Source organism: Miniopterus schreibersii (assembly GCF_964146895.1).
Source record: "Miniopterus schreibersii genome assembly, chromosome: 1".
Taxonomy (NCBI): domain Eukaryota; kingdom Metazoa; phylum Chordata; class Mammalia; order Chiroptera; family Miniopteridae; genus Miniopterus; species Miniopterus schreibersii.
Window position 1 is genome coordinate 78,787,510 of NC_138101.1, and position 27,105 is coordinate 78,814,614.

Sequence of the window (27,105 nt, forward strand, 5' to 3'; positions counted from 1 at the left end):
ATATTCCATTGAGATACTCCCCTGAAACGGTCCTTAAAGAGAGAAATAAAAGGACCCAGTATGCTCTCCCTTTGGGGAGCATCCCCCTCCCGATACCGCATTACTTTTCCCTTCTTCTTCCCACGCAGGGACGCATCTCCAAACTCTGGGGACCACATGAGACTTGCAACCACAACAGCAATGAGCAGAGGCAGCTAGTCCCCTGAACCTGACCCCAAGGTTTCCTTTTCTCTGACTTCCCAGAGAGCCAGGGCAGCCCAGCCTAGGCTCTTCTGTTGCTTCTTCTATGCTAAGCCCTTTCTTGTCTTACTGTCCCTAGGAAGTTCTACTGTTCCCAGCTTTAATAAATGTTCTCTCATAGTCAAAAAAATAATAAAATAAAATAATAAAACAATATAATATAATATAATAAAATCAAGCACTCTACTTCAGTCAGATAATTTAAAAATCCATCAACTAAAAAAACACACATTCCATTAATTCACCTGTTTTCAATACCTCTTTCAAACCTGAGTGATTCTGAAACAGTGATAAGTGTGCCAGTCCACGTCATCATGGCTGCCAGTGAGCAAACCTGTCAGCACAGCAAGTCTGATTCAATTCTGTAGGGACTTTCACAACTACAGTGTACACGATGAAGCTCAAGTTCACTTCAGAGCTGCTGATGCTCCTTACTGCCTCCCCATTTTCTATAATCATCCTTGCTCCACTGGCTCCTTGATCTCTGCCTCCAAATAGACAAGAGGCTCCCAAGTTGGATCTAAAAAAGTTTTAAACCATCCACAGGCCCTCCTGCCTCTTAAAACTGCATTCTATTTCCCTCTGACCTCTTACTGACAAACACTAAAAGGAAAAGCTAGTGTGAAAGATGGTACAATGAACGAGCCCCTAAGTCTGGCCATCTGATATCTTGCTTAAATTTTGTTTCTAAACATGATGCGTCCATTTCCCCATCAGTAAAATAAAATGCTGGCTAGTATGAGTCCATTAGTTATTTGACCAACAAAGGCCCATTCAGTTATTTGATCAAGAAAAAAAAAAGTGTGTCTGTAGTCAGTATCCTGCTGTGACTTAGCTCAGACGTCTTACATTATTAGTTAAATCAGAATGAGCTACACTTAACAGAGATAACTTCATTTAACAGACTATATTTTAAAAATGCATACTATTGTACATAGGGGGCAGTCACTGTGAGAACACACAGTCAACACAAACAACCTTAATGGAAACTTTTCATCAAAGTCTGTATCCTAAAAATCCAAATATTCTCTATGAGGGCTATATTTTCATTTCAAGATATTTCTACAAACTTCTTTGTATTACTACTTTATAAATAAGGAATCTGTGGAGAGAAAACTTATACCCATTCCTCTTAGAGGAGAAGAAAAATACATGCCACTTTTTTACTTCAATGCAATTTAAAAGTAGGTATGATTTGAAAGCAGCAATTCTTTTAGAAGGTGCATTCTGCTTCATACCAAATTGGACCTTATATATCATCCAATAATTCTAGCATTATGATTGTGGGAAAGTGCTTTAAAATTATACATCAAAGAAATAGTTCTGTTAAAATCTAACTGGGAACTACATTAGCCAGAGTTGCTGTGCAGAATAATAGCCCAGTAGAACTGCTTATTTTACAGAGGCTTATATGCTATAATAGATATATGCATACTAGACAAGAACATAAAGCCATATAACTCTACAAATATTTTATTAGACTGAATGTGAGAGTAAAGCATAGGTGCAATGCACCAAAATTTACATTGTAATTACCACTTGAGCAATCTTTCCACAAAGACAAAAAGTTAAGTATAGTTGTCAACTTTAGGCCAATGTGAGAGACACAGTAAAATATTACACAAGAGCACAGGCATGGTAAAACTAATGCTCTACTTTGAACTGATTCCTCTTAAAAACATTTTGACTTCCAACCTAATGCTCAAACGCACAGATAATGAAATCAGCAAGGAACTCACTCCTGATGAAAATAAAACAGAGACTAATAGACTTTAAAGAAGGATACTTAAGATGCTCAAAAAGAAAAGTGCCTTTAGCATTGTGAGATACCCCAGGACAAAAAGATTTCCATGGTTAAATAAGTTTCATGCAATATAAGGTCCCTCTTAAAAGTTCCTACCACATGTTATAATATTAAAGACTCTCAAAAGCCCTGTAGTAAAGAAACATTGCTTAACTATGTTTAGCTCTGATTTTTCCAACTTTATTCAGCCAGAGAGCCTTTTCTCGTGTAATGATAAGCAACACTTACATGCTTTACGTGAACTAACATTTAATCCTCAAAATAACTCTGAGATGTAGGTGTTATTATTATCCGCATTTTAAAGATGAGCAAACTAAGTCAGAAAAAGGTAAAATACCTTCCCCCAGGTCGCATAGCTACTAAAGTGGCGGAGCTGGAGTCTGAACCCAGGATAGCCTGGCTTCAGAGTCTGTTGCTAACCATTAGGCAATTCTGCTTCTATGTAATATTCATTAGAATCTAAGAAACTGATTTCTTTCCCTGGAATCCTTATTGGCAAATGCTGACATACAGCAACTTATATCTATGCAAAAAGGAAAGAAATAGTACACAGAAAAAAAAGTGTGAGGAAACAGACAGAAATCCCAAAAGTTAACTCACTTGTGTTTTGCTGTAGGTCTATGAAGATTCCTTTTTTTCCTTAAAAAAAATTTTTTTTTAAAATATCTTTATTGATTTCAGAGAGAGGAAAGGAGAGGGACAGAGAGAGATAGAAACATCAATGATGAGAGAGTCATCAATGATTGAGCCTACAACCCGGGCATGTGCCCTGACCGGGAATTGAACCCCGATCGCCTGGATCCTAGGTAGACGCTCAACCGCTGAGCCACACCCGGCAGGGCTAAAAAAAATTTTATTGTCCAAACTTTCTTCAAAAAACTAACAGCAGTAGCGAACACTTACTGAATGGTTACTTTCTGCAAGGTGTGTGCTGAGTGATGTGTGTGCATTCATTACTTACTTTCCATCCCTTTGAAATGGGTGTGATTATCTCTATTTCACTATGAGGAAGCCAACACTTAGATTGTCAGCCGTTCTCTTTGGTCCACGGGGTCAAAGCTGTTCTAATAATAATAATAAAATGTTCATTGCCTTTTTCACTGTAGTGACTTTTGCACTGTAGCAGAAAAGCAATGGTCATAAAACTACTGGCACCTTGACACAAACCGTGGCATTAGCAGCACTACACTAGTGGTCACAGTATTCTCCACTCACAATTTAATACAAGTCAGTTTTCCTTAAGATGAAGCAGTAGAAATTATTAATTTTATGAAACTTCAATTCTTGAATACGCATCTTATTAATATTCTGAGCAATGACATGGGAAGTACACACAGAGCACTTTTCTGCACATCCAAGTACAATCAATGGTGGCCTCAAGAAAAAGCACATACAAAATTGTCTGAATCATGACCTGAAGCTACTGCTTTTTTCATTAAATATCTTATTACTTGAAAGAATGACTGACTAACCCAACTATAGTTACCAGATTTGGATATTTAACATTTTCTCAAAAATAAATGAAACCTGTCACTTCAAGGAAAATATCTGATAGCATTTCGTGCCACTGATAACATTCGACCTTTCAAGCAAAATTAGAAAATTTCCACCACCATAAACTTCACAGTTCACTAATATTTAAAGACTTCCTGGTGAGATTGGTGGTGATATTAATAAGTGTGTATTTTTTAATTGGTTTAAAACTGTGCACAAATTCAATGCAGGGCAAAAAGGTTTAAGGGGAGGTTTGCTAGAAGATTCTGGAAAAAAAAGATCGCTCCTATTTCAGGAAAGAGTTCAGAAGCCAGTCCTCTTTTTCTGAGCAGTGTGACATGTGAATATGAAGCCTGAAACTACTGCAATGATTGTGATCCCAAAGGGAAGCAAGCCTCAAGGTGAAGCTGAGACTGCGGAAGGCAGAAGAGAAGTGAAAAGAAATTAAGTCACCGGCAATGTAATTGAGCAGCTGGGTTAAACCACTCTTGAACCCAGCCTACCTCTGGACTGCCCAACACACATCCTCTTAATTGCTGAAACCAATATGAATTGGGCATTCTGTTCCAACATAAAGATTTCTAATTTGAGGCATTCCATTAAATTAAATTAAAAAAAATTTTTTTAAGAATATGAATGCAATAGTCTTATAATTAAAGAGGAACTTTTACTGGGAAAATCCACATTGAATTTGTATAGTTTCACCAGGAAGTAACATTATTTTTAATTACCTTTTCAGTGTTCTTGTATTTTTCCCATCCTTTTAGCATTTTCAACCATTTAGCAGTTCTTTCAATTTCCAGGTTCTTTTGCTAAAATAAAATTGAAATTTACTGTTACTATTTGTTCAAGGCTTCTTTACTTACAAATTTCAAAACAATGTCAAAGAAAATGCTGCTAAAAAAGGACTACTGAAAGAGTTATGCTATATTAGATAGCAAATATCCTATCTTACTTTAAAGGTTATATTAATTTTACAGTTATATCAATAGTATTTTGTAGTGAAAATTAAAGATACACAGGAGGTACTTCATTGGGGTAGGTAAACAGAAAGGAATTGTTGAAATTTTCCAACAGGCTGTATTCCACAAATTTAAACCAAAATAAAATTTTTAAATATTTTGAAATATCTTTTATGAAGCAACAAAAACACAACTTCAAAATTCCATTCTCTTCTCCCCCCTCCCCCCGCCCATTTTACTGAATTCTAGCATCTTAATGTTTTCAGTGACAGAGTTGGTTTATAAAAAGAAGAACTGGGTATTTACTGATTTGCGGATTAATTATCACTGTGCTAGTGAAAAATTCACAAAAGTAAGTAACATTTCCTGCCGAAAAATGACGTTTGCCATTTGCTAAGGGTGGCTGGTGTGGAAACAAGCTGTGGCAGGTGCTGTGACACAGGGACGGGGTGGGGTAAGAGGAAGGCCATGGTGGAAGGAGCCATCAAACCCACCGAGGGATGTCAGAAGATGAGCCTGACCTAAGGAATGGGAGGATTATCAGGATTTTCATCACGTGCAATGTGGGAAAGAATATTTTAAGAAGCATGGGTACACGCAGTTATGAGATAATTCAGCATTAGATGAGGCTGAATGAAAACAGTCTTGTATGTCACACTAAATTGGGACTTGGGGAAAAGGTGGGGAATGGGGAAGGTGGTACAGAAAGTGCTCCTTCCTCACTTCTTTGGTTGCCAGGAGAGGGATATTGTTTTCCTAAGTAACTGGGTCTGCTGTCCAATCTCCTACTCACTCCTAAGGTGGTAGAGTGACTACCTGACTAGTAATTTTAGAAAAAGAACTGGGCATACAGCCCTCATTCCCTTTTCTTGGGAGCCCAACAACTCTCAGAAGGCACATTTGTTCTCCATCCTTTCAGGCAAGAAAAAACACCTCCTCAGCCAAGAAGTCTGTGGTGACTTTTGCCCATGAACAGGTGAGCAAGTCTGTTTCCGTCCAGAGTTCAGCACCAGGATGCCTGCACACCTAACCCATGCTCTCCCCTGACCATCCTATTCCTGGAAGGCTGGCATGTTTGCTGTTTCCCCACTGCCCAGAACAGTGCTGGGCACAGAGTAGGTACTTAATTATTTCATTTTCATGAGAAAAAAACCCTAGCATAATTTTTTCTTATAAGTGAGCTGAGATTCTGCTATTTCGTTCATTTTTCGCAACCCCCACACTTTCTTTTCTGAAGGCCTCTGTAAGTATAAGCAATGGTAATGGAAGACTCACAGGAAAGAAAATTATTCTGAGAATACATTTTTATGCTCGGAATGCATGCTCACTACAACCCTATGAAGTAAGCATAGTCATTCTCATTTCACAGATAAGGATACAGAGGCACAAAAGAGTTAAGCAACTTGTCCAAATTCCCCCATCTAGTAAGTTCAAGTCTGAAGGGGGGTTTGAAGTCAGGCAACTTGGTTTCAGGACCTGAACTTTTAGCCCACACCTGTGTCTCTTGCTTCCATCGTGTCCGCGCCCTAGCTCAGGCAATTGCACTCCTGGATGAAAGCAGTAGCTCCTAGCGACTGTCTGTAATCCAGCCCCAAACAGAAAAGTGGCATATGCCCACCATCAATACTTTCAGATTTAAAATAGGCATGAAATCCCAAAGGAAACCCTGAATTTAGGGAAAGATTCTTACCAGTAAGAATATTTTTATAGAATTTTATTTTTAGGTATATATTTTCTTTTTTAAAAATATATCTTTAGTGATTTCAGAGAGAGGAAGGGGGAGGGAGGGAGGGAGGGAGGGAGGGAGGGAGGGAGGGAGGGAGGGAGGGAGGGAGGGAGGGAGGGAGGGAGGGAGGGAGGGAGGGAGGGAGGGAAACATCAATGATGAGAGAGCCATCATTGATTGGCTGCCTCCTACCCGCCCCTGACTGGGGATCGAGCAGCAATCCAGACATGAGCCCTGACAGGGAATCGAACCTCGATCTCCTGGATCATAGGTTGATGCTCAACTGCTGAGCCACACCTGACTGGAATTTAGGTATATTCTTTTTTTTCTTTTTTAAAATATATCTTTACTGATTTCAGAGAGAGGAAAGGAGAGGGAGAGAGAGAGATAGAAACATCATTGATGACAGAGTCATCATTGACTGGATTGAGCCCACAACCCAGGCATGTACCCTGACCAGGAATTGAACCTTGATCTCTTGGATCCTAGGTCGATGCTCAACCGCTGAGCCACGCCTGACCAGGCTAGGCATATTCTTAAAGCTTGTTAATTACTTAACTCTTTATAAAAATTTTGATGAGTTTTTCATAATAAAACATGATCGCTTGTGAGCAAAAGGTATTGTTATAAATTCCACTTTTCAAAAGACTTAACATATTCTTCATTATATTATTAGTGATAAAATGTGCAGATGGTTCTAGAAATATGTTTAATTTTAAAACTCAGTGGGGCACTGAAATCTAATTAATGTTCCTGCTAAATGTGACTTTAGAGAAGGCCAAGCTCTGAAAAATTAAGAGTGATCTAAGCTGCCATTTGGTGTTTTTTGTTCCTCTGCACTTCCTTCCCTGACTTCTTCAAAGCATAGCCCTCTTCTCCGCCAACAGGAAAGCACCAAATAATTCAAGCCAACCCAAGAGCATAAAAACACACTCTGCCAGGAACAACCCTGCTGAGATCTAGCCTGTCTCTTGCTGACTTTCATTTTTATAACTATGAATTATCAATCACTTTAAGAAGTAGTTATTCTTTTTTTGTAATACCACTCTTTTGTATTCTAATGCTTATCATATATATAGATTATTTTAAATGCTACAAATTTTCACATGCAAGGACAAAACACACACACACAATTTTAAGAACTGTTAAAAGTGATTTTCTTTCCCCTGCAGCAAAAAACAAAAATGATACACCTTGAGAAAAGCTCCCAGGCTATAGGATTTTAAAATCATATATCAGTAGTTGAATCAGGTTTAAATGTTAACTCCATGATACAGTCAGTTCAACTACACCAGACTTGAATGCATGTGAATACCTTTAACCCACTTTCATGAACTTATAATTAATGGATAAAATATACTTTATCACCAAACATGCTACAGCTGACTATTCCATAATTTATGGTAAAGTAAGAAGTAACTGAAAACCATGTGACAAATGTGAACTCAAGTGCTCTAGAAAAACTGCCTGAGGAACAACATCTTGCCATGGACTAACACCAACATAAACTAGAACATAACAGCAAGTGAGAACTTCATCCTACAAGTTCAGCAAATACTTGAAACTCAACATATCCAAAACTATTTCCCTCACCATACTGCTATTACCTTCCTCTTCCCTTTCATAAATTAACAGTGTCACTACCCACTAAGTCAAACAAACTAGAACCTTAAGTTGTTTTCAGTCTTCACGGCGCCTTCCTTCCGCATCCACACTGCCCTCTGCTGGTCCCAACCATGCCTCGTTTCCACCCTCTCTGCCCTAGTTCAGGCAATCCTAATTCCTACATAAAAACATTGATGCCTTACCGGTAGCCTGACTGTCTTGAAAAAAGCCTCCACACTGCCACCACAATTTTTAAAACATGTCCCAGTTTAAAGTCCTTCAGTGGCTACCCCTTCATCATCTACAAAAAAAATGTTCAAACTTCCATATGGATAATCTTCACAATATGGCCCCAACTCACCTTCCTGCTACTTTTATGGTTTGGCCACTTTGAACTATTTGTCATTCCCAACACACGATGTGTTTTCGTGCCTCTTTGACCAATGTTGCTATTCATCTGCCTGTGTAGTCTTCCTCACCATCATTTGGCAAAATCCCATGCATCCCCTCAAGACCCAGTCAGATGTCAAAGGTCTAGAACCTTTCCCAAATGTCTCCATGCTCCAAGCAAAATTAACTGTTTCCTTAGCATTTCATGGCATGGACTAAGGACCCAGGCAGCCTGCGTTCAAATCCTAGTTCTGTCCCTTTGTATCTATAGTTTCATCTGTAGTTTCAAGTTAGTTAATCTTTCTGTATCTTAATTTCCTTCTCTATAAAATGAGAACTGTTATGATTATTGTTATAGCACCTATCACTCATGCTTTGGTTGGCTTAAATGCCCAAAACATATTATTAATATTAAAGTATGAACTCCTGAGTACAAGAACCATATCATATATTCCTCTTCTTCTTTCATCACCTAAAACAGTGCTTGGTATATAAGAAATGTTAAATAAACATTTTAAAGTTAAACATCATTTACTTTAAAATGAAAAGTAAGCAGCACTAAGTAGCAATTAATAGCATATGTAGCAATTAATAGCATAATATGCTTCACCCAAATCCACTAATTATTAGATTTTGCCTGATTTCATCTATTTATATTGGGGTGGTTTTAACTGATCTATTAGAAAATCACAGACAGCATGAACACTTCATCTCCAAATATTTCAAGTATGTACCACCTCAGCAAAAAAATCACATTGTCATATATAATCAGTGTATCACTATCACACACCCCAAAAATTAAAAATGGTTTATTATTATCTAATAAACAGTCCATACACCAAATTCCGCACTTGTCCCAAAAGTGTTCTTCATAGCTCTTTGGGTTGGATGCAAAGGGAGATTCAGAAACCAATCACAGGTCATGCATTGCCTTTACTGGTTTTTCGTTTTACTTTGCTTTACTCTGGGACAGTCCTCTGTCCTATTTCTATCTGTCATGACACTGACATTTTTTAAAAGTCCAGGCCACACTATCTGGATTTGTCTGATCATTTCTCCTGTGTTTCGGCAGGAATCTGACACAGGATATGTTGTGTCCTTCCCATGACATCACATCAAGTGGTGTCTTCCAAATAGAGAGCTTCCATTTGGTAACTGTTAAGTAATATGTGTGGTACACTTAGAGACAATGTGGATAATCTATTCCATAACAACTCTACTCAGTGGTCTTACCATCCATTGATAATTCCTGTCTGAATCCATTCTGACTCTGATGGTAAAATGATGCTTGGGTTTTTTTCTCATTCTATGATTCCTTCTATATGATTAACTGACATTTTTCTATTAAAAAGTTTTTCCTTTCTAGCGCCTCCACACTTTTTAATATCACTATGGTACAAAGGACTATTTTATCAATGTGTTATAATCTATTACCATCATTATTCTTTTTGAAGTTCAAATTGTCCCAGATTTAGCTGACCCTTCTTATTTGGTTGGAGATTTCTCCCTCTAAGTGCATTCTTTAGATATACCCTATTTGGCACAAAATAATTCTGGCTCACTTTATACGTTTTCTGTCTAGACCTACACCAGCATTTCTTTAAGAAACAGTGGTTCTTTTTCATGGGAAATGATATTCAAAAACTAAGATCTGGGTACTAGATATGCTCATCATTGCAATTTTTAAAATCATATAGGAGACCCTAGCATAAAATTCTACTCCCCTGAAGATATCAGAACATATATCAAAAGGAAGATGAGGCAGAGGTCTTAGTCTCCATCCTATATTCTCTATTATTTCACCATTACCTCCATTATCTCTTTTTCTCCATTACCTCCACTGACGACAAAAACGGTACACTGTTGTATACTTTTCTTCCCAAGGGTTGTTTTCAGCAAAGGACTAAACTTCCATTTGAAGTGTGCAATCTGATACTCGATTATCTTAAACTGCTGTCCCCTCCGAGTCATGACTGCCCCCTCCTATTTGGTCAAGGAGGGTGTAAGTACTAAAACTGAAGCCAGTATATTTTTTGTTACCTCTCAACTTCCAGTGATCTAGATACATTTTTAACCATGTGCAGGACCAGTAAGCACTTAACAACTGTTGATCACCCACATAGTATTAACTTCTGTTCAATCTGGTCCAAGGCTCCTCCCACTATTAACATGATTAATAATCCAGACAGTAAAGGCTAAACATATACACAATGCATGGATGGATATTAAATAGCCTTCTCTTCTAGAATAAGAAATCTTAGCACTTTAATGAAGTTTAAGTCTTCGGGTGCTTTCTTTTATGTCTCTCCTATTTGAGTATTAGGATGCCTGACAGAGGATCAAGTTGACCAGAGACAGGCACACCAGACCTCACCAGCAGAGGTCAGGAGAGGACAAGAAGAAGAAAAGCTTTGTGTTGACAGAATAACACTGAGAAGTCAATCGGTCAACATATTTTAAGATTTCAAACCACATAAAATTAAAATACAGTTTCAAAAGATATGAATAGGCTCCAATATTTGTAAGCCATGCAAAATACTGCACTACATAAAGGAATAGATGAATACGTGAAAATGCACAGTCTTACATTACATATCCTTCCCTCCTTATTAAAAACATCAATAAGCTCAAAGAAATAATATAACCCTCTATTAATATTGTTCTCTGCAAAGTAAACATAATAAGTGTGTTTTTTATTTGTTTAACTGTCTGTTTGGAGGAATCCATAGCACTTTGCAAACATCAATCCTAATCCTCTTACGCGGAACTATCCTTATTTTAAAGAGAGAATTGCCTTCTGTAAAGTAATACATTGACAAACCTGACACTAAAGCCATGATTACTTGACTATGTGTTAGTGTACAAGCTTCCCAAATGGCAATAAGTGTATGCTTCAAGTGTACACTTTGTAAAAATTAGTAAACACTTTAGACGTTAGCAAGGCTATCATTTCCATTGATTTTATTCAACAAAGTCATACATGTAGTATTTTTTCTTAGTTTCCTAGAATGGCAGAGCTTGGCCATTAGGACTGGGCAGTTACTGACGAATATATAAACTAAACTTAGACCAGAAAAATTGGAGGAAATCTTGATAAACTGAAAAGTTTTTGGCCTTATACTGCTCTGCATGTGTCTAAAGTTCTCCCCAAACCATAAAAGGCAGGTCACGCAACATGAGAGCAGTTTATGCACAAAGGGAATACTGGAATCTCAATCAGCAGCCTCAGAACCCTGCCTGTCTCTCAATAAAAGACTGACAAATGAATATAAAATTATACCTTCTGTTAAATTTTTAAGGTGTGTGCATATATCATTTTTTAGTGATTTCCTATTGTATTAAACTCTTGAGATTAAATAACCAATTAATTACAACCTTGAATGCATTATATGAACAAATATCTTTTAGAATGGAGTCCTACAATACTGTCAACATTAAAAAATTTTTAATAAAAAAAATAATAAAGTATTTTTTAAGAGTCTACCTAAAGTGTGCATCCTCCACTAGTTTTTGTCTTATTTTCTTTACTATCACATTTCTTAAAACTGTATCACGGGTTCCCAGTCTTTGGGACTTTCTGGGCTAGGAAATTGTTTTTAAAAGGAGAGGAGGTGGGCATTGGAGAGAGAAGTCAATACTGAGTTGCCAGGTTTCTATTTTGCCAAATACAGGTGGTATCTTTTGTTACAAGATACCTTCCAACTCTTCTCTCCCTGATTTCTCAAAAAGGATATTTAACATTCAGAGATAATCTGAGCCAGTCTTCGAATCAACATATTTAGTTATAAAGCAGTCATTACATTCATCTGGTCATTCATTCAGACACCAGTTACTGCACACATACTAACATACAATGTACACTACTCCAGGTTCTAGGGATAGAGCAGTGAACAAAGTGGATTAAAAAAAGTCCCTCACAGAGATTACAGCCTAGTGAGGAAACTGACAAATAAGAAAGTAAGTAAAATATTTACTATGTGAAATATGTGCTAAAGAGAAAAATAAAGGAGGGAAGTGAATAATTAGTGGGGGGCAATTCTTGATTTTAGAAATGATGGCCAGGGAGGGTATTTTTCTGAAGGTGACATTTGAGACTTAAAGGAATGAGGAACTGAGACTTGTCACAACCTGGGGAAGAACACCCTGAGACAGGAAACAGCCAGTGCAGAAGGCCTGATAGAAGGGATGTGCTGGGCATGCTCAAGAAGCACTAAGGGGCCCGGCCGGGCGTGGCTCAGCAGGTGAGCATCATCCTGGGATCCAGGAGATCTGGGTTCGATTCCCAGTAAGGGCACATGCCTGGGTTGCGGGCTCGATCCCCAGTCGGTGTGCAGGAGGTGGCCGATCCATGACGACTCTCTCATCATTGATGTTTCAACTCTCTCTCTCTCCCTCTTCCTTCCTCTCTCTGAAATCAATAAAGATATATATAAAAAAATAAAGAAGTTCTAAGGAGGCTAGTGAGAGAGCAAGGGAAGGCAGTAGGAGACAAGATGAGAGACTTCACACAAACCAGGTCATACAGGGCTCTGCAGGCCATTCTAAGGACTTTGCCTCTTCCTGTGTTTCAACTAGAGAATGACATGATCTTACTTATTTTAATAGGATCATTCTGGCTCTCTGGTGAACAGAGAGACTCTGGGGGAAAAGGGGATCGGCGGCAGAAGCAGGAAGTTGGAAGCTCCAGAAGAGAGACTGTAGTGGGCCAGGTGGTAGAAGTGGAGCTGGTGATCAGATACTGAATATATTTAGAAGGCAGAGCTCATAGGACTGCTAAGAGATGAAAAGAGGGTAAGAAAAAGTCAAAGCTAACTCAGAAGTTTTTATTTTATTTATTTTAAAACATATCTTTATTGATTTCAGAGAGAGCAAAGGAGGGGAAGAGAGAGAGATAGAAACATCAATGATGAGAGAGTCACTGATTGGCTGCCTAGCCCGCAACCCGGGCATGTGCCCTGACCGGTAATCGAACCCCGATCTCCTGGATCCTAGGTCGATGCTCAACCTCTGACCCACGCCTGGCCAGGCTAACTCAGAAGTTTTTAGACTGAACAACTAGAAGAGTGGAGTTCCCATTTATAGAGATGAGGAAGTTTACTAATAGAAAGGATTTGAAGAGAATAACAGAAACCCCAGTTTGTCCATCTATTAGACACCTAAGTGTATATGGTAGGTAAGTCAGACAGTTAAGTCTAGACACTGAAACGTATATACAAAAATATTCAAGTCTGGGATTGAGGGAGCCAAGTCATCAACATACAGCTGGCATTTAAAGCCAAAGGCTAGATGAGATTACCATAGGAAAAACACAGAAAGGAAAAAGAAGTTCAAGGCCTGAGCCATGAGGCACCTCAAAGTGTAGACCAAGGAGATGAGAAAGAGCAGCCAGTGAGGAAAGAAGAATATGTGAGCTCTGAAGTCCAGGAAAGACAATGTGTCGGAACAGACAGGAACCAACCATGTCAAATGCTGCTGGTAGGTCAAGGGGAAGACTGGGAATTGACTACTGGATGTAGCAGTATAAAGGTAGAGACCCTGATAATGGCAATGGGGTGGGGGTGGGAGTTAAACTCCAACTGGAATGGGTATAAGGAGGAATTGCAGGAAAGAAAGGGAAAAGAAAGAATATAGGAACCCCTTTCAAGAGTAAGGGCAACAGAGAATGCTGTAGGAATCAGAGAAGTAGCTGAGAAGCAAATAGGGTCAAAGGAAGATTGGTGTTTTTTAAAATGGGAGTAATAATAGATTTTACTCTGATGGAAACAATTAAGTAGAAGAAAGAATTTCAGGAGAGAGAGGGAAAAACAGCTTGAGTGAGACTGTAGTGGGCCAGGCATGAATAAGCAACGTACATGCACAGGAACTAGAGCACTATGCACGAACGATGACAGGTGGGTAGGTGTGGTTGTGGAGGCCCATGGAAGTTCTCTTCTGATTGCTTCTGTTTTCTTACAAGAAATAAGAAGCAAGGCCATTAGCTGAGAGAGGACAGAGAAAGCAATCTGGAGCCTTGAGGAGGGAAGAAAACGTTCCAATAGTTGAAATGAGAGCAGACATTCACTAGGGAGGACAGCATGACTTCGTGGCAGCGCTAATGCTCCAGCTGAGGTCTGCGATCATGAATTTAAAGTAAAACCAGTCAGCATACCTGTCTCCCTAGTTGCACTTAGCCATGCAGGTGCAGGCACTGCAGCAGCAGAAAGTTGGGTTTAACTAGGTCTGTAGTTTAGCCCAGAAGAAGAGAGAGAAGCAAGGGAGGTTAAGGCATTTGCAAGTGACCGCAGAACTGAGCTGGGAAGAGGGGAATGAAGACATGAGTGTGTGAGGGACAGTGAAACAGTGGTGGTATCACTAGGGTCCAAGGATTAGTGAAATCAGCACCATAGACAAGAGAAGAACTGCCAGAGAGTGGAAACAAATCCTTATGTTCCATTTCAAAGTGGACTGTAGAAAGTTCACCAGAGGCAGAATTCAGAAATTGCTGTTATTCATCACTTCCTTCTCATTCATTCCAGAGCCACAGATCTGCCTTCCCCATCACTAGCACTACCATTTCATTTCATTAATGCTATGCTCCCAAAGCCACTGATCATCAGTCTCCCACCTACTGACTCACTTGACCTTCTTCTAGTCACTGGGCAGACAGTGAGCATCTCAAAGGCAGAAACTGTCTATTTGACCCGAATATTCTAGGCAGTACCTAAGGGTCCAGTGCTATGCAAGAATGTAACTATTAAAAACAAACAAATTTATTTGCCAAAACATCAAGGTATGATACTGAGAGAATCAGGAAGTCACAAGAGAATTCAACTGTACACAGTACCGATAGGGAACTCTATATATGTAAAATGGCAATTTTGTCTACATCTCAAAGTTATGCTACAGTTTTTATTTTCAGAAAATTTGATTTTAGAAAGATTTTCTAAAATATTTTTTCAGATTCCAATTTTAATTTTATCTCCATTATCTCAAATTCAGCCTCCTTCCCCATCAAACATAAACAAAGAACAAACCCAATCTTAGCCTCCCTCTTGTTCTATAATTCACTTTTTTGTACAGAAAAAAAACAAAAATGAAACAGAAGGGGAGATTCTGACCAACTTAAAAACATTCAGTCCCTAGCTCTCAGCTATGAAATCAGCTCCCTAGCCAAGTATAATGAAGAAATGGGAAACTCCGAGTTACCAAAAAAAGTGACAGGTTTACTATATATAAGACTTCTCTAAGTCCTTAAAAAGCTAATATCTTTATTTGACTACAGAAAACTTAGTTGTTGTTCTTGTTTGTGGGAAAGTTGATTAAAACCTCATGGAGTAGCGATTTTCCAAAGAGCTACTTGGTCTAGAATAGTGCTCTGTTGGCCAAGGGACACATGAGAATCCCTTGTGAAATTTTTTAAAAATTACCTGCCCAGCCTCCTGCCCAGAGAGTCTGACTTGACAGACTGAGGTGGGTCCTAAGCAACTGTGTTCTTTAAAGGCTCTGCATTAGAAAGCAATCCTAGATTGAGAACTACTTGTCTAGAATACAAATCTTTTCTGATAATTGCTACCTTGCCTTTTCTCAAATATCTATTAAAAGTTCCATCAAATCTCCTAAAATTATTTCACCATTAATTTAATTACTTTCCTACAATGATATACTTAGGGCCAAATTTTAACAATGACTGCCCCATTTATATATAATATGACACTCAAAATCAGGAAGGTGGTCGATTTTACTCCTCTGATAAACACAATTAATTCACCAGTAACTGTCAGTAAATGCAGAGCTGGCCTTACCCGTTCCACGGCTGCATTATGATATGGGAGCTCCTCCTCACTGCAGAGGAAAAAAATAGTACATGTCAAATACTTGAAGTAACAGCAAACTTTGAAAAAATTATAAACCAATAGGTACACATGATAGACAACCATTAACTGTCATTACAAAAGTTACATAGCTCCCATTTCACCAAATTCCTTATAAAACATTTAGCTATTTATAACCACAATGCTCCCCTATCTTCAAATTTCTAGACCTGCACTGTCCAATAAAGTAATCTTTAGACACATGTGGCTATTTAATCTTAAATTAAAATTAAGATTAAATTAAATTAAAATTCAGTTACTCAGTCTCAGGACATAATTCACCAACCTCTACTCTAGACCACCACCTCCACTCTCTGGCTCAAACCATGGCCTGTAATAAATGATTGTTTTAAAAAATTAGTATAAGGAAATAAAACTGCTTCCAAGAGACTTATGAATTAAGAAGAAAACTTCAACTTTTATTCAGTAAATAAAGAAATCTTCATTTGTAAAAACTTCAATGGGGATGATTTTTTAACATACACTAAGAGATGAAATTCACTTTTCTGACAGTAATTTTGTGATATCACCTCTAATATAAAATATTCTGGGACTCTTATACTCACTGTCAATAATATAAAAACTGTGTTTTCTGTAAACAGCGTTATGTGCTTTGAGTTGCTATCTCAGTATTGTTGATGTTTTGGCAATGATATGTACATATTCTTGCCTTAGTTTCTCTTGAGATCAAATAATACCACTTTCCAGAGTGCAATACATTCGTATTCAGAGTCCTGTGTTTCAACGGCACTCTGCTACTCTGATGACTCAAGTTCTTAGGTGAACCATGAAGTTATAGCAATGGAACTGACAAAAAGTATAATAGTTGAATAAAGAGATAGTCCAAACCCTCATTTCACAGATACAAAAACTAACATTTCACTTAGTCACACTTAGCCTAATATAGAGATGTTCAGCACTATCTAACCCAGTGAGTTCAAATTAAATCAACAAAACGTTCAAATTGTGGGAGAGTATATGAAAAGACTGAAAAACCAATTCTCAAGAAGACAAGAAACTTTGAGGGTTAAATATAAAAAGTATTTTGTTATTTTTTTTCTGATGTAAAGGGTCCACTCACCTTTACTGAATGTGACACCTTGATTTTTTTTATAGTTTTCATTGTGCTCTTAGTCAAAATTTCCCTGCTAACTTGTAATCCTCCCTGGCCGGGTAGCTCAGATGGTTAGAGCATCAACCAGATATGCCAAGGCTGCAGGTTCAATCTCCGGTCAGGGCACAAACAAGAATCAACCAAGGAATACAGAAATAAGTGGAACAACAAATCAATGCTTTTCTCTCCCCCTTCCTCCTCATCTCTCTCTCTCAAAATCAATAAAAGCACTTTCCAGTGCTATTTTTTTTCCAAGAAAAAAATTTAATTTGTAATCCTTATTACTAGGGAATATGATATATGAATGCTACAGGATATAACTTCCTCATTATACCTATCCATTAAGTACACCCATCCAATCTTCATTTACTGGTAGAAGAGGGCTTGTCGACGCCACTGGAATGTACTTCCTAGGTAACTAGGTCAGCAGGGACACCCTGAAAGAATAAGACATCTGACACCCTTTGTGCACACCAAGAATGGTATTTCTGGGGTGTGAGTGGGCTGCCCTGGGCAAGACCAACCTTTTGCACAGCTGATTTCAGTTGATCCTGACAACTGTTTATTTGAACATTCCTAACTGCAAACGAAGTGCTAGCTATGGCTGCCTATCACAGAAGTTCTCTGAAGTTGCTGGGTGCATTTCTTTGGTGTCCTCCTATTTGTTAAACAAGACTGACAAACCTGCTCTCAACCCTGAATCAGAACCAAGTTTCTGCACTTGTCTATGGAATGATGCTGATCATCTGCTCAGGTTACATGGCCTGTGCTGGGCAGGTCCTTCAGAACCAACTGCTTTGTGAAATTCAAGATGAGACAGGACTGCAAACAGCACCCCACTCCACCTTAACCTCCAATCATGGGAGAGAGGAATGCCAGAATATGCCTATAACCATGGTCAGCCTTAGGCAAAATCCAGGAGTGCACAAACCTGGTCTTAGATTTCCATTCAACCCAATATTTCACATAACTTCCTTTGCTCTGTGGCAACCCCACCAGAATCTGATTGCCTATCCAGTCCCCATCATGAGATCACCAAACAGTTATTGAACTCCTACTATCCAAGTTTTTTATTTTTAAATCCTTACCCGAGGATATTTTTTCCATTGCTTTTCAAAGAGAGTGGAAAGGGGGGGAGGGAGGGAGGGAGAGAGGGAGGAACATCGATTGGTTGCCTCCTGCACGAGCCCTAACCAGGGCCAGGATGGAGCCTGCAACCAAGGTACATGCCCTTGGCCAAAATCAAACTTGGAACCCTTCAGTCCACGGGCTGACACTCTAACCACTGAGTCAAACCAGCTAGGGCTATCCAAGCATTTTTTAATGTGCATTTTAAAATTTATTTATTTAAAAATTGAGACATAATTGACATATAACAATGTATTAGTTTTAGACTGTAACGTAATGATTTAATATATGTATATATACTGCAAAATGATTATATTAAGTTAGTTAACATCCATCAGCAAACATCCTTACAGATCTTTTTATTTTTCCTTGTGATGAGAACTTAAAGATCTACTCCCTTAGCAACTTTCAAATATACAATATAGTAATGTTAACTATAGTCACCATGCTGTACATTACATCCTCAGGACTTACTTATAACTAGAAGTTTATACTTATTGATAACCCTCACCCACTGCCCCACCCCCCACCCCCAGCTTCTGGCAACTACCAAACTGCTCTCTGTATCTGAGTTTGTTGTTTGTTTGTTTCGGATTCTACATATAAGAGATATCATACAGTATTCGTCTTTCTCAGTCTGACTTATGTCACTTAAAATAATGCTGTAAAGGTATATATATTGACATTTTCTTTTCCACTCATCTGTAGATGGATACTTAGGTTGTTTCCATGTCTTGGCTATTGTAAATAACGCTGCAAAGAACATAGGGGTACAGATATCTTTTCAAGGCAGTGATTTAATTTCCCTTCAGATAAATACCCAGAGGTGGAATTGCTGGATCATATGGTAATTCTATTTTAATTTTTTGAGGAACCTCCATATTGTTTTCCATAGTGGCTGCAACAATTTACAATCCCACTAACAATGCACGAGGGTTCCCTTTTCTCCACATCTTCACCAACACTTTTGTCTTTTTTAATCTAAATTGATTTGAGGTGATATCTCATTGTGGTTTTGATTTGCATTTTCCTGATACTTAGTGATACTGAGCACTGTTTCCTGTACCTATTGGCCATTTGTGTGTCGTCTTTGGAAAAATGTCTATTCAGATCCTCTGCCCATTTTTCAATGAAATGGTTTGCGGTTTTTGGTATTGAGTTGTATGAGTTCTTTATATAGTTTGGACCTTAACCCCTTATCAAATACAGGATTTGCAAATATTTTCTCCCATTTAGTAGGCTGCCTTGTCCTTTTGTTGATGGTTTCCTTTGCTGTGCAGAAACTTTTTAGTTTATACAGTCCCACTTGTTTATTTCTGCTTTTGTTGTATTTGCTTTTGGTGTCAAATCCAAAAAAAATTGTAACAAAGATAGATGTCAAGAAGTTTGCTGCCTGTTTTCTTCCAGGAATTTTATGGTTTCAGGTCTATATTCAGTCTTTAATCCATTTTGAGTTGGTTTTTGTATGTGATATAAGATAGTGGTGTAGTTTTATTCTTTTGCATGTGGCTGTCCAGTTTTCCTAACACCATTTTTTAATAGTTTATTGATTTTTAGAAAGACAGGAAGGGAGGAGACAGAGAGCTCAGCATCAATGTGAGAGCTCAACAGCAATTGTCTGCCTCCTGCACACCCAGTACTGAGGATCGAGCCTACAACCCTGCAACCTGGGCATGTGCTCTTCACTGGGAATCAAACCTGCAACCTCCTGGTGCACCGGATGATGCCCAACCAACTCAGCCACCCAGGCCAGGGCCTGAACACCATTTTTTTTTTTAATCCTCACCCGAGGATATTTTTTTCATTGCTTTTCAGAGAGAGTTGGGGGGGAGGGGGACATCTATGTGACATCAATTGGTTGCCTCCCACATGTGCCTTTGACCAAAATGCAAACTGAAACCCTTCAGTCCTTGGGCTGACACTCTAACCACTGAGCCAAACTGGCTAGGGCAATACCATTTATTGAAGAGACTATTCTTTCCCCATTGTATAGTCTTGCCTCCTTTGTCATAAATTAATTTACCATATATATGTGGGTTTATTTGATCTATGTGTCTGTTTTTATGTCAACACCATTCTGTTTTGATTACTATAGCTTTGTAATATAGTTTGGAATCAAGAAGTGTTATGCCTACAGCCCTGTTGTTCTTGTGCAAAACTGCTTTGGTAATTCTGGGTCTTTTGTGATTATATAAAAATTTTAGAATTGTTTATTCTATTTCCGGAAGACAAGCCATTGGAATTTTGATAGGGATGGCACTGAATCTGTATATTGCTTTAGGTAGAGTGGACATTTTAATAATATTAATTCTTTTAATCCATTTGTACAGAATATCATTCCATTCATTTGTATGTTCTTCCATTTCTTTCGATAATGTCTTATAGTTTTCAAAGCATAGGTCTATTACCTCTTTCGTTAAATTGATTCTTAAGTATCTGATTCTTTTTGATGTAACAGTAAATAGAACTGTTCTCTTAATTTCTATTTCAGATAGTTTGTTACTAGTATATAGAAATGCAACTGATTTGTCTGTATATTGAGTTTGTATCCTGCAACTTTATTGAATTTATTTATTAGTTCTAACCATTTTTTTGGTGGAGTCTTTAGGGTTTTCTATATATAAGATCATATTATCTGCAAATAGAGACAGTTTTATTTTTTTCCCTTCTGATCTGGATGCCTTTTTTTTCTTGCCTTATTGCTGTGGCTAGGGCTTTCAGTGCTATACTGAGTAAAAGTGGCAAGAGTGTGCATCTTTGTCTTGTTTTTATCTTAGAGGAAAAATTTTCCATTTTTCCCCTTTTGGAATGATCTCAGCTGTGAATTTGTCATATATAGCCTCTGTTATGTTAAGATACATTCCCCCTCTACACATTTTATTGAGAGTTTTTTCATGAATGGATGTTGAATTTTGTAATAAGTCTTTAGACTTTATAGATGGATGACAGAGCTCAAGAATGTGGTCAAGTTTTCCTATATGGATTTTCTTGCATTACTGCTCCATACCTAAAACCTTTTATATAAAGTCTGCTGTGTGCACAACACTCCTCTCCAAAAAACTATTCCTTCTCAAATCTCTGTAGTGGCATACATTAATTTCCACAGCCTTCCAAGGAGAAAGCAGGGGAATTCTGCCTTACCAAGAGCTACACACAATGTCTAGAACACACATGTAAAGCACCACACCAGCCTTAGGCACAGGTGCTGGCACGTTGAAGGAATACACTAATATTGCTGAATGAATGTATGAAGGGAAGGATGAATGCATGCCTGCACGCATGTATGCATCTTTACCTTGCCACCTAAATATCCTTCAAGTAGGGGGGAAAAAGGACCAAAATATGAGTGAGTGAGGTATTCTTTTAGGTCAGCAAACTACAGCCCATGCATGAAATCTGGCCCATTGCCTGGTTTTATAAATGAAGTTTTATTAGAACACTGCCACACTCATTCATTTATGTATTGTCTGTGGTTGTTTTCATGCTACAATGGTAGAATTGAATAGCTGTGACAAAGGGTGCATAAAGCCAGAAACATTTCATATTTGGCTCTTTACAGGAAATGATTGCCTCTCCCGGCTTTAAAAAACAGGTTTATCCTCTAAGGAAAAGAAGCAACTAAAAGCAGCTCAAAGAAAATACCAAGCTGACAGTAAGAAGCTAGGCCTCAGGGAAATACAGTAAGTAACAACAACACAGCATCACTGGAAAGAGAGGGACCTTAACTGGAACTATTTTTTTCATCTGCTATTAAATTTAAAATTACTAATTAGAGTATATATGTCTGTAATTTTTCAATAGCTCAGATGGAATATTTCTACAACTTGAGATAAACTTTCATTTGGAAACTTAAAACTTAACTTGTTAAAATCACTTAAGTTGAATATACTGACTAAATTTTATTTCTATTTTTGCAGTAAATTTTGTCTAAACTTAGATTTACTCCAGTCAAAATTATTAGATGAGTAGAAAGAGTTCTCAAGCCCCTGTCATCAAATCAGATATTATTCAAAAACAAAAACACCTTTATTCTGGCTTCCCAATATTTATACAGTCATAGTAAACTATAATCAGCTAAATTTTATAAATATATACATTTTGATAAGTAGTTGAAAACCTGAAGCTTGGTATTAATTTTATCTTTATTTCTGGTACAATTTCCTTTTAATCCTTCTATTAATAACTTGTGACCTAAAGGCATTATCTATCATTATCCAAATACCAAGCATTCTTTGTCGAGCAGAGTAGCACTGGCTATTTTTGATAAAAATGTTGAAAGTGCTCCAACTTCTTAAATAAGCTCAATTTCTCCATTCTCAGATGTGATGCAAACACAGCATGCAGACTGGGGAGAGCTCCTCGTTTCTGAGTACTTAACAAAGATATTCCTGTTCCAGCATCAAGCCAAGCTGGTTTGGCAACAGTTTTCATATTTATTGTGAAATCTGTTATAAAACCAAGTTATTCCTGTACTGCATTTGTTAATTACCGTCATCCTTCCCCACATATCATAACAAGTAATTTAACTTCCTAAAACTATAATTAGATATGAAGTCAGCAGCCTTCAGAGAAGGCTACAAAGTTAGTTTTTGCCATTGCATTGTATTGACATTGACACTTAAAACCCAGTTTCACTGGAAAACCAATAAAAAATTGCAAAGAACTAAGACAGCAGAAAGAAATGCTCTTTTGATCAAGGTGCAACAGGGAGCAGTATCTAATCATCCAGGCAATGTGACTTTATTCAATAGCACACAAAAACTCCAGGCAACAATGACAAGCAATAAAAGCCACCAGCAGCGACCTCTGGAGAAAGCATTTTACTGAAATTAGGCACTGTAACAAAAATCAATGACTTTGGTGAAATTTAATAAAGCCTAACATTACACTAAAATCCATTTCTATGCTTCATTATTTTCATTTGTGCTGCCTGCCTCACAAATCATGGAGGACTGCATCATGGAGTAAATTTTTAAAAATTAGTGTGATAGTATGAGAACTGGTATCAATCAGTTCCGTTTTCCCAGAAGTGGTGAGCTTAGCTATCTGAGCATACCTCAGGATATGGGATCGTTTCAAACAGTACCCCTCTCTTTAGGCACCCCCTACTTTTCTTTCTAGGCATTTCAAAGCCTTCTACTGTGTTTCTCTTATTAAAAATACAGGAGAGCAGGAACAGGCAGTGTAATGCAGAAGTTCAAAACACAGGCTCTGCTGTAGGACCTCCAAGTTCCACATCCCAGATCTGACACTGTCAGCACAACTTGGGCAAGCTGCATGACCTCTTTGTGCTTCATTTTCATCTAAAAAATAATAATAAAAAGAGTACCTATCCCAAGAAGTTTCTGAGAGAAATAAATGAATGTTAATCCATGAAAAGAGCATAAAACAGTGCCTGTCACACAGTAAGTGCCCAATGAATATTAACTAATATTATTAAGATAAATTACTGACTTTTTCCCCACTAGTGCCAAATGGGCTTCAGCATGGAGAATACAAAATACAAAATAACTGAGTGCAATTTTTAGACTGCCAAGTACAGGCTAGGCTTTTGGGCTAGAAACTCGCTCACGTTGTTCAAAGCAATGAAAAAAGAATTTATGTAATTCCTAGACCCTTTTGGAATGCACAGGTTTTTCATATGTATTTTGTACTATATTAGGCCATTTTATGATTAAAATATCTCTTAGAGTGGTTCACTCCCATCAGAAACACTGAGGATGTCACAATCAGCTGAGTTGCATTCTACCTGCTGAATCAAAATCAGGGATAGACCCTAGAAATCTATTTTTAAAAAACAAACAGTTCCCAGCTGACTCTAATGTACAGGCAAGTTTGGGACCGACTGATCTTGACAGTGCTAAATACTCAAATTGTCTTCAAAACTCCACTCACATACCTAAGATCTGCATAATAACCCACACACAAATGTGTAATCATTTCCTGCCACATCAGTGGTCAAGCTTGATTTACTTAAAAAAAAAAAAGTGGAAGTGGGGGCATTAATTTAAGAACAGTATTTTCATCATAGTTAAATACTGCTGTTAAGTCTGTTGAAGTTCAAAGTCTTCTAATTTTAACTACTTATGATACTTGGGTATGCCAATGTCATGTCATTAGGCATAATAATAACACCTTATATTTGTCCAGACCTTTATATAGTATTCTATCATTTTATGTCTTCAAAGCTTCCACTATACCATAAGGTATGTAGAGTAGTTGATTTCTGTTTTACACGTGAGGCATGGGTAGCTGAGCCAGCGAAGCCACAAGAAAAGCATATATTCTCTAACTTTCAGAACTGTTTCTGTTTATCTGTTTGTTTGTTTTACCCTGAGAAAAATATTAGACAAGCAAATACTATCTAAATGCAAGAAAACTGAACAGAAGGAGAAAACAAGTTCTCAGTACTTAAGTTACTGCCATGAAATATACCAAATACTGTGTTTTTCCTTCAAAATTTAATCATATATCATAAAATAAAAATCTCTGGCTTTTTCCTATTTATAATAAACAAGACTGAAAAAAACACATTTGAATGAGAAATTAATCACTGAACTGTACAGAACCAAACAAACCACAAGAATGAAGAGAAGTCTCCAGCCCGTGGGAATCTGACTAAACAATGTCAGAACCAGAACAGGCAGATTCACATCATTTGCAGGATGCTTTTAAGAGTCAAAATCCTTTTAACCACTTTATAGTGGTCTAGACCTCTCTCAACTCTATATAACATACTCAGGATGAATGGAATCAATTTTGAGAAGCAATAACACAAATACATTTACAGCTATAAGGAAGATCAATGGCATTTTTTTTCATTGCTCAATTTCGGGCTGCATAACAGTACAGTTCTAATTGCTAATTATTTTTAAAATGCATTTCTATAAAATGAAGTGTTTTATAATTATTTTTGAAATACTGTACAATTGTTATTAATTTCCATTTAATTCTGATAAATTATTAATACAACTTACTTACTGCACTTAATGTTCTTACTAAAATATAACAAATAGTATTAAAGATTGTACTCTTACAAAATGGTTGAATTTCAATCATAGAAGTTATAAATGCTAGGAATTTATAAAAAAAAAGCATGTTGCAGGACGAGTCCTGGAATCTTATTCACAGCAACTTACTGTAAAAAGCCAAATCTATCCGTGACTTTGTAAACAAGGTAATCAGCATCTTCCCAAGGTTCAATCTCTGCACCTTCTCGTCCCTATAATAGTGAACAGACAGTTGTTACTGGAAATCTATGTAACTGAATAATTTTTAAATAAAAAGACCAAAAAAGAAGAGTTATTTTTTATGTATTAACAGTAAAAATTAGAAATGAGGCACTATCCACCTTAGTTAACTTTTAAATATATATACATTTGGCAATATAATCGCTATTTTCTAGTTACAAACTTTGGAAGATACTATATGTCAGCAACAGCTAACACGTAGCTAAGCTTTGATTAAACTTGGGTTCCTGTGAATAGCTGGGAAGGAGGGAGCAATAGAGGACAGGAAAGTAATTCAAGAATGAGCTATCAAACTTAAAAGTTTAGAGTGAACATGTCTTAGGAAAAAAAGTATTTCTTGTCTTTTCGTACAAACTTCTCAGAAGAGTGGGCTATCCGCCTTGTCTCTCTACTGCTTTATTTCACAGATGCCAAAGTCAAAAACAATCTCCCATTGTTAAAACCAATGGACACTCCTCAGTCCTTACCTACTGAATTTTTTCGAAGCACTTGGCAGTGTTGTTCACTCCCTATCCTCAACCTCCATGGCGCTATCTCTCTTGAATCTCCTCATCTCTTTCCAACTCTTTTTTGGTGGCTTTTTCACAGTATCTCTTAACTGTCAGTGTGTCCAGGCCTCTGTCCTCAGCCACTGCTCTCACATTCTACCCTTAAGGCTGTTAACTAGCACTATTGGAGCAGCAACCCCAAATGTAACTGTCTATACCAATCCCTCAGATTTCAGATTCAGTACCCAACTGTCTTGTGAACCCCTCCATCTGAGTATACTTCGTAACTGTCTGCTCATGTGTTCTTCTCCAAGTAAGCTGTGAGCATCTGTGGGCAAAGACTATTCTAACTCACATCTGTAGTGTGAATACCCAGGGCCCAGCACAATGCCAAGCCTTGTCCCTAAGTGCTAGTTGCATGAAAACAACAACAACAAAAAAACACATGCAAGCCTGAATGAGTGATAGTTCTATTGGTTTAAAATTACATAAGCAGTTAAATAAATTAATTAGTTTTTCATCGACTACACTAAAACCTAATCATAATAGTGGGAAACTGTGTCTGATGTTCCAAACGACCAACTTAAAACAAACTCTGGGGATATAACCATTGAGCTGAGCTCTGCCTGATGCCTCCCTGGAAGCAGAGCAGTCCAGGTGGCTTTCTCTAATCCCATCCTCCTGTTACACTCCCAAATAACCAAAAATAACATATAAAATTACATGCAAGTGATATAAATATAAAACACGACATTTATAAATCATTGTTGCGACTCAGAGACCTCAAGAGTTAAGGGAATAATGAGACATGTAAATTGTCAACAACTGTGATTCCTGGGGCATCCAAAACCAGATTCCATACTAATTTAAGGATAAAATGCTAATGGAGATTATATATGAATGTATAATTTACATTTTCAGATCCAGGTAAAATTTTTAATAGCATATATAAATTATGAATAAAATGGGTATTTAAATATATATGCTAAGTTATTAAAATATTTATTGAATACCTAGTATGAGTCAGGAATTATTCTAGGTATTTAGGATACAA

The 27,105-nt window shown here is 37.5% G+C and overlaps 1 protein-coding gene across 3 annotated transcripts in view; it reads right to left on the minus strand.

Moving 5' to 3' along the window:
• USP6NL (USP6 N-terminal like) overlaps positions 1-27,105 on the minus strand; it is a gene marked incomplete at its 5' end in the record, with an annotated part of 167,218 nt that overhangs the window by 46,461 nt on the left and 93,652 nt on the right. For all 3 annotated transcript variants that reach the window (XM_081135906.1, XM_081135905.1, XM_081135907.1), the window contains 3 exons: positions 4,270-4,350; positions 16,003-16,042; positions 25,453-25,535. In XM_081135906.1, coding sequence (XP_080992032.1) covers positions 4,270-4,350; positions 16,003-16,042; positions 25,453-25,535 — 204 coding nt within the window. The remainder of the gene's footprint in view (positions 1-4,269; positions 4,351-16,002; positions 16,043-25,452; positions 25,536-27,105) is intronic.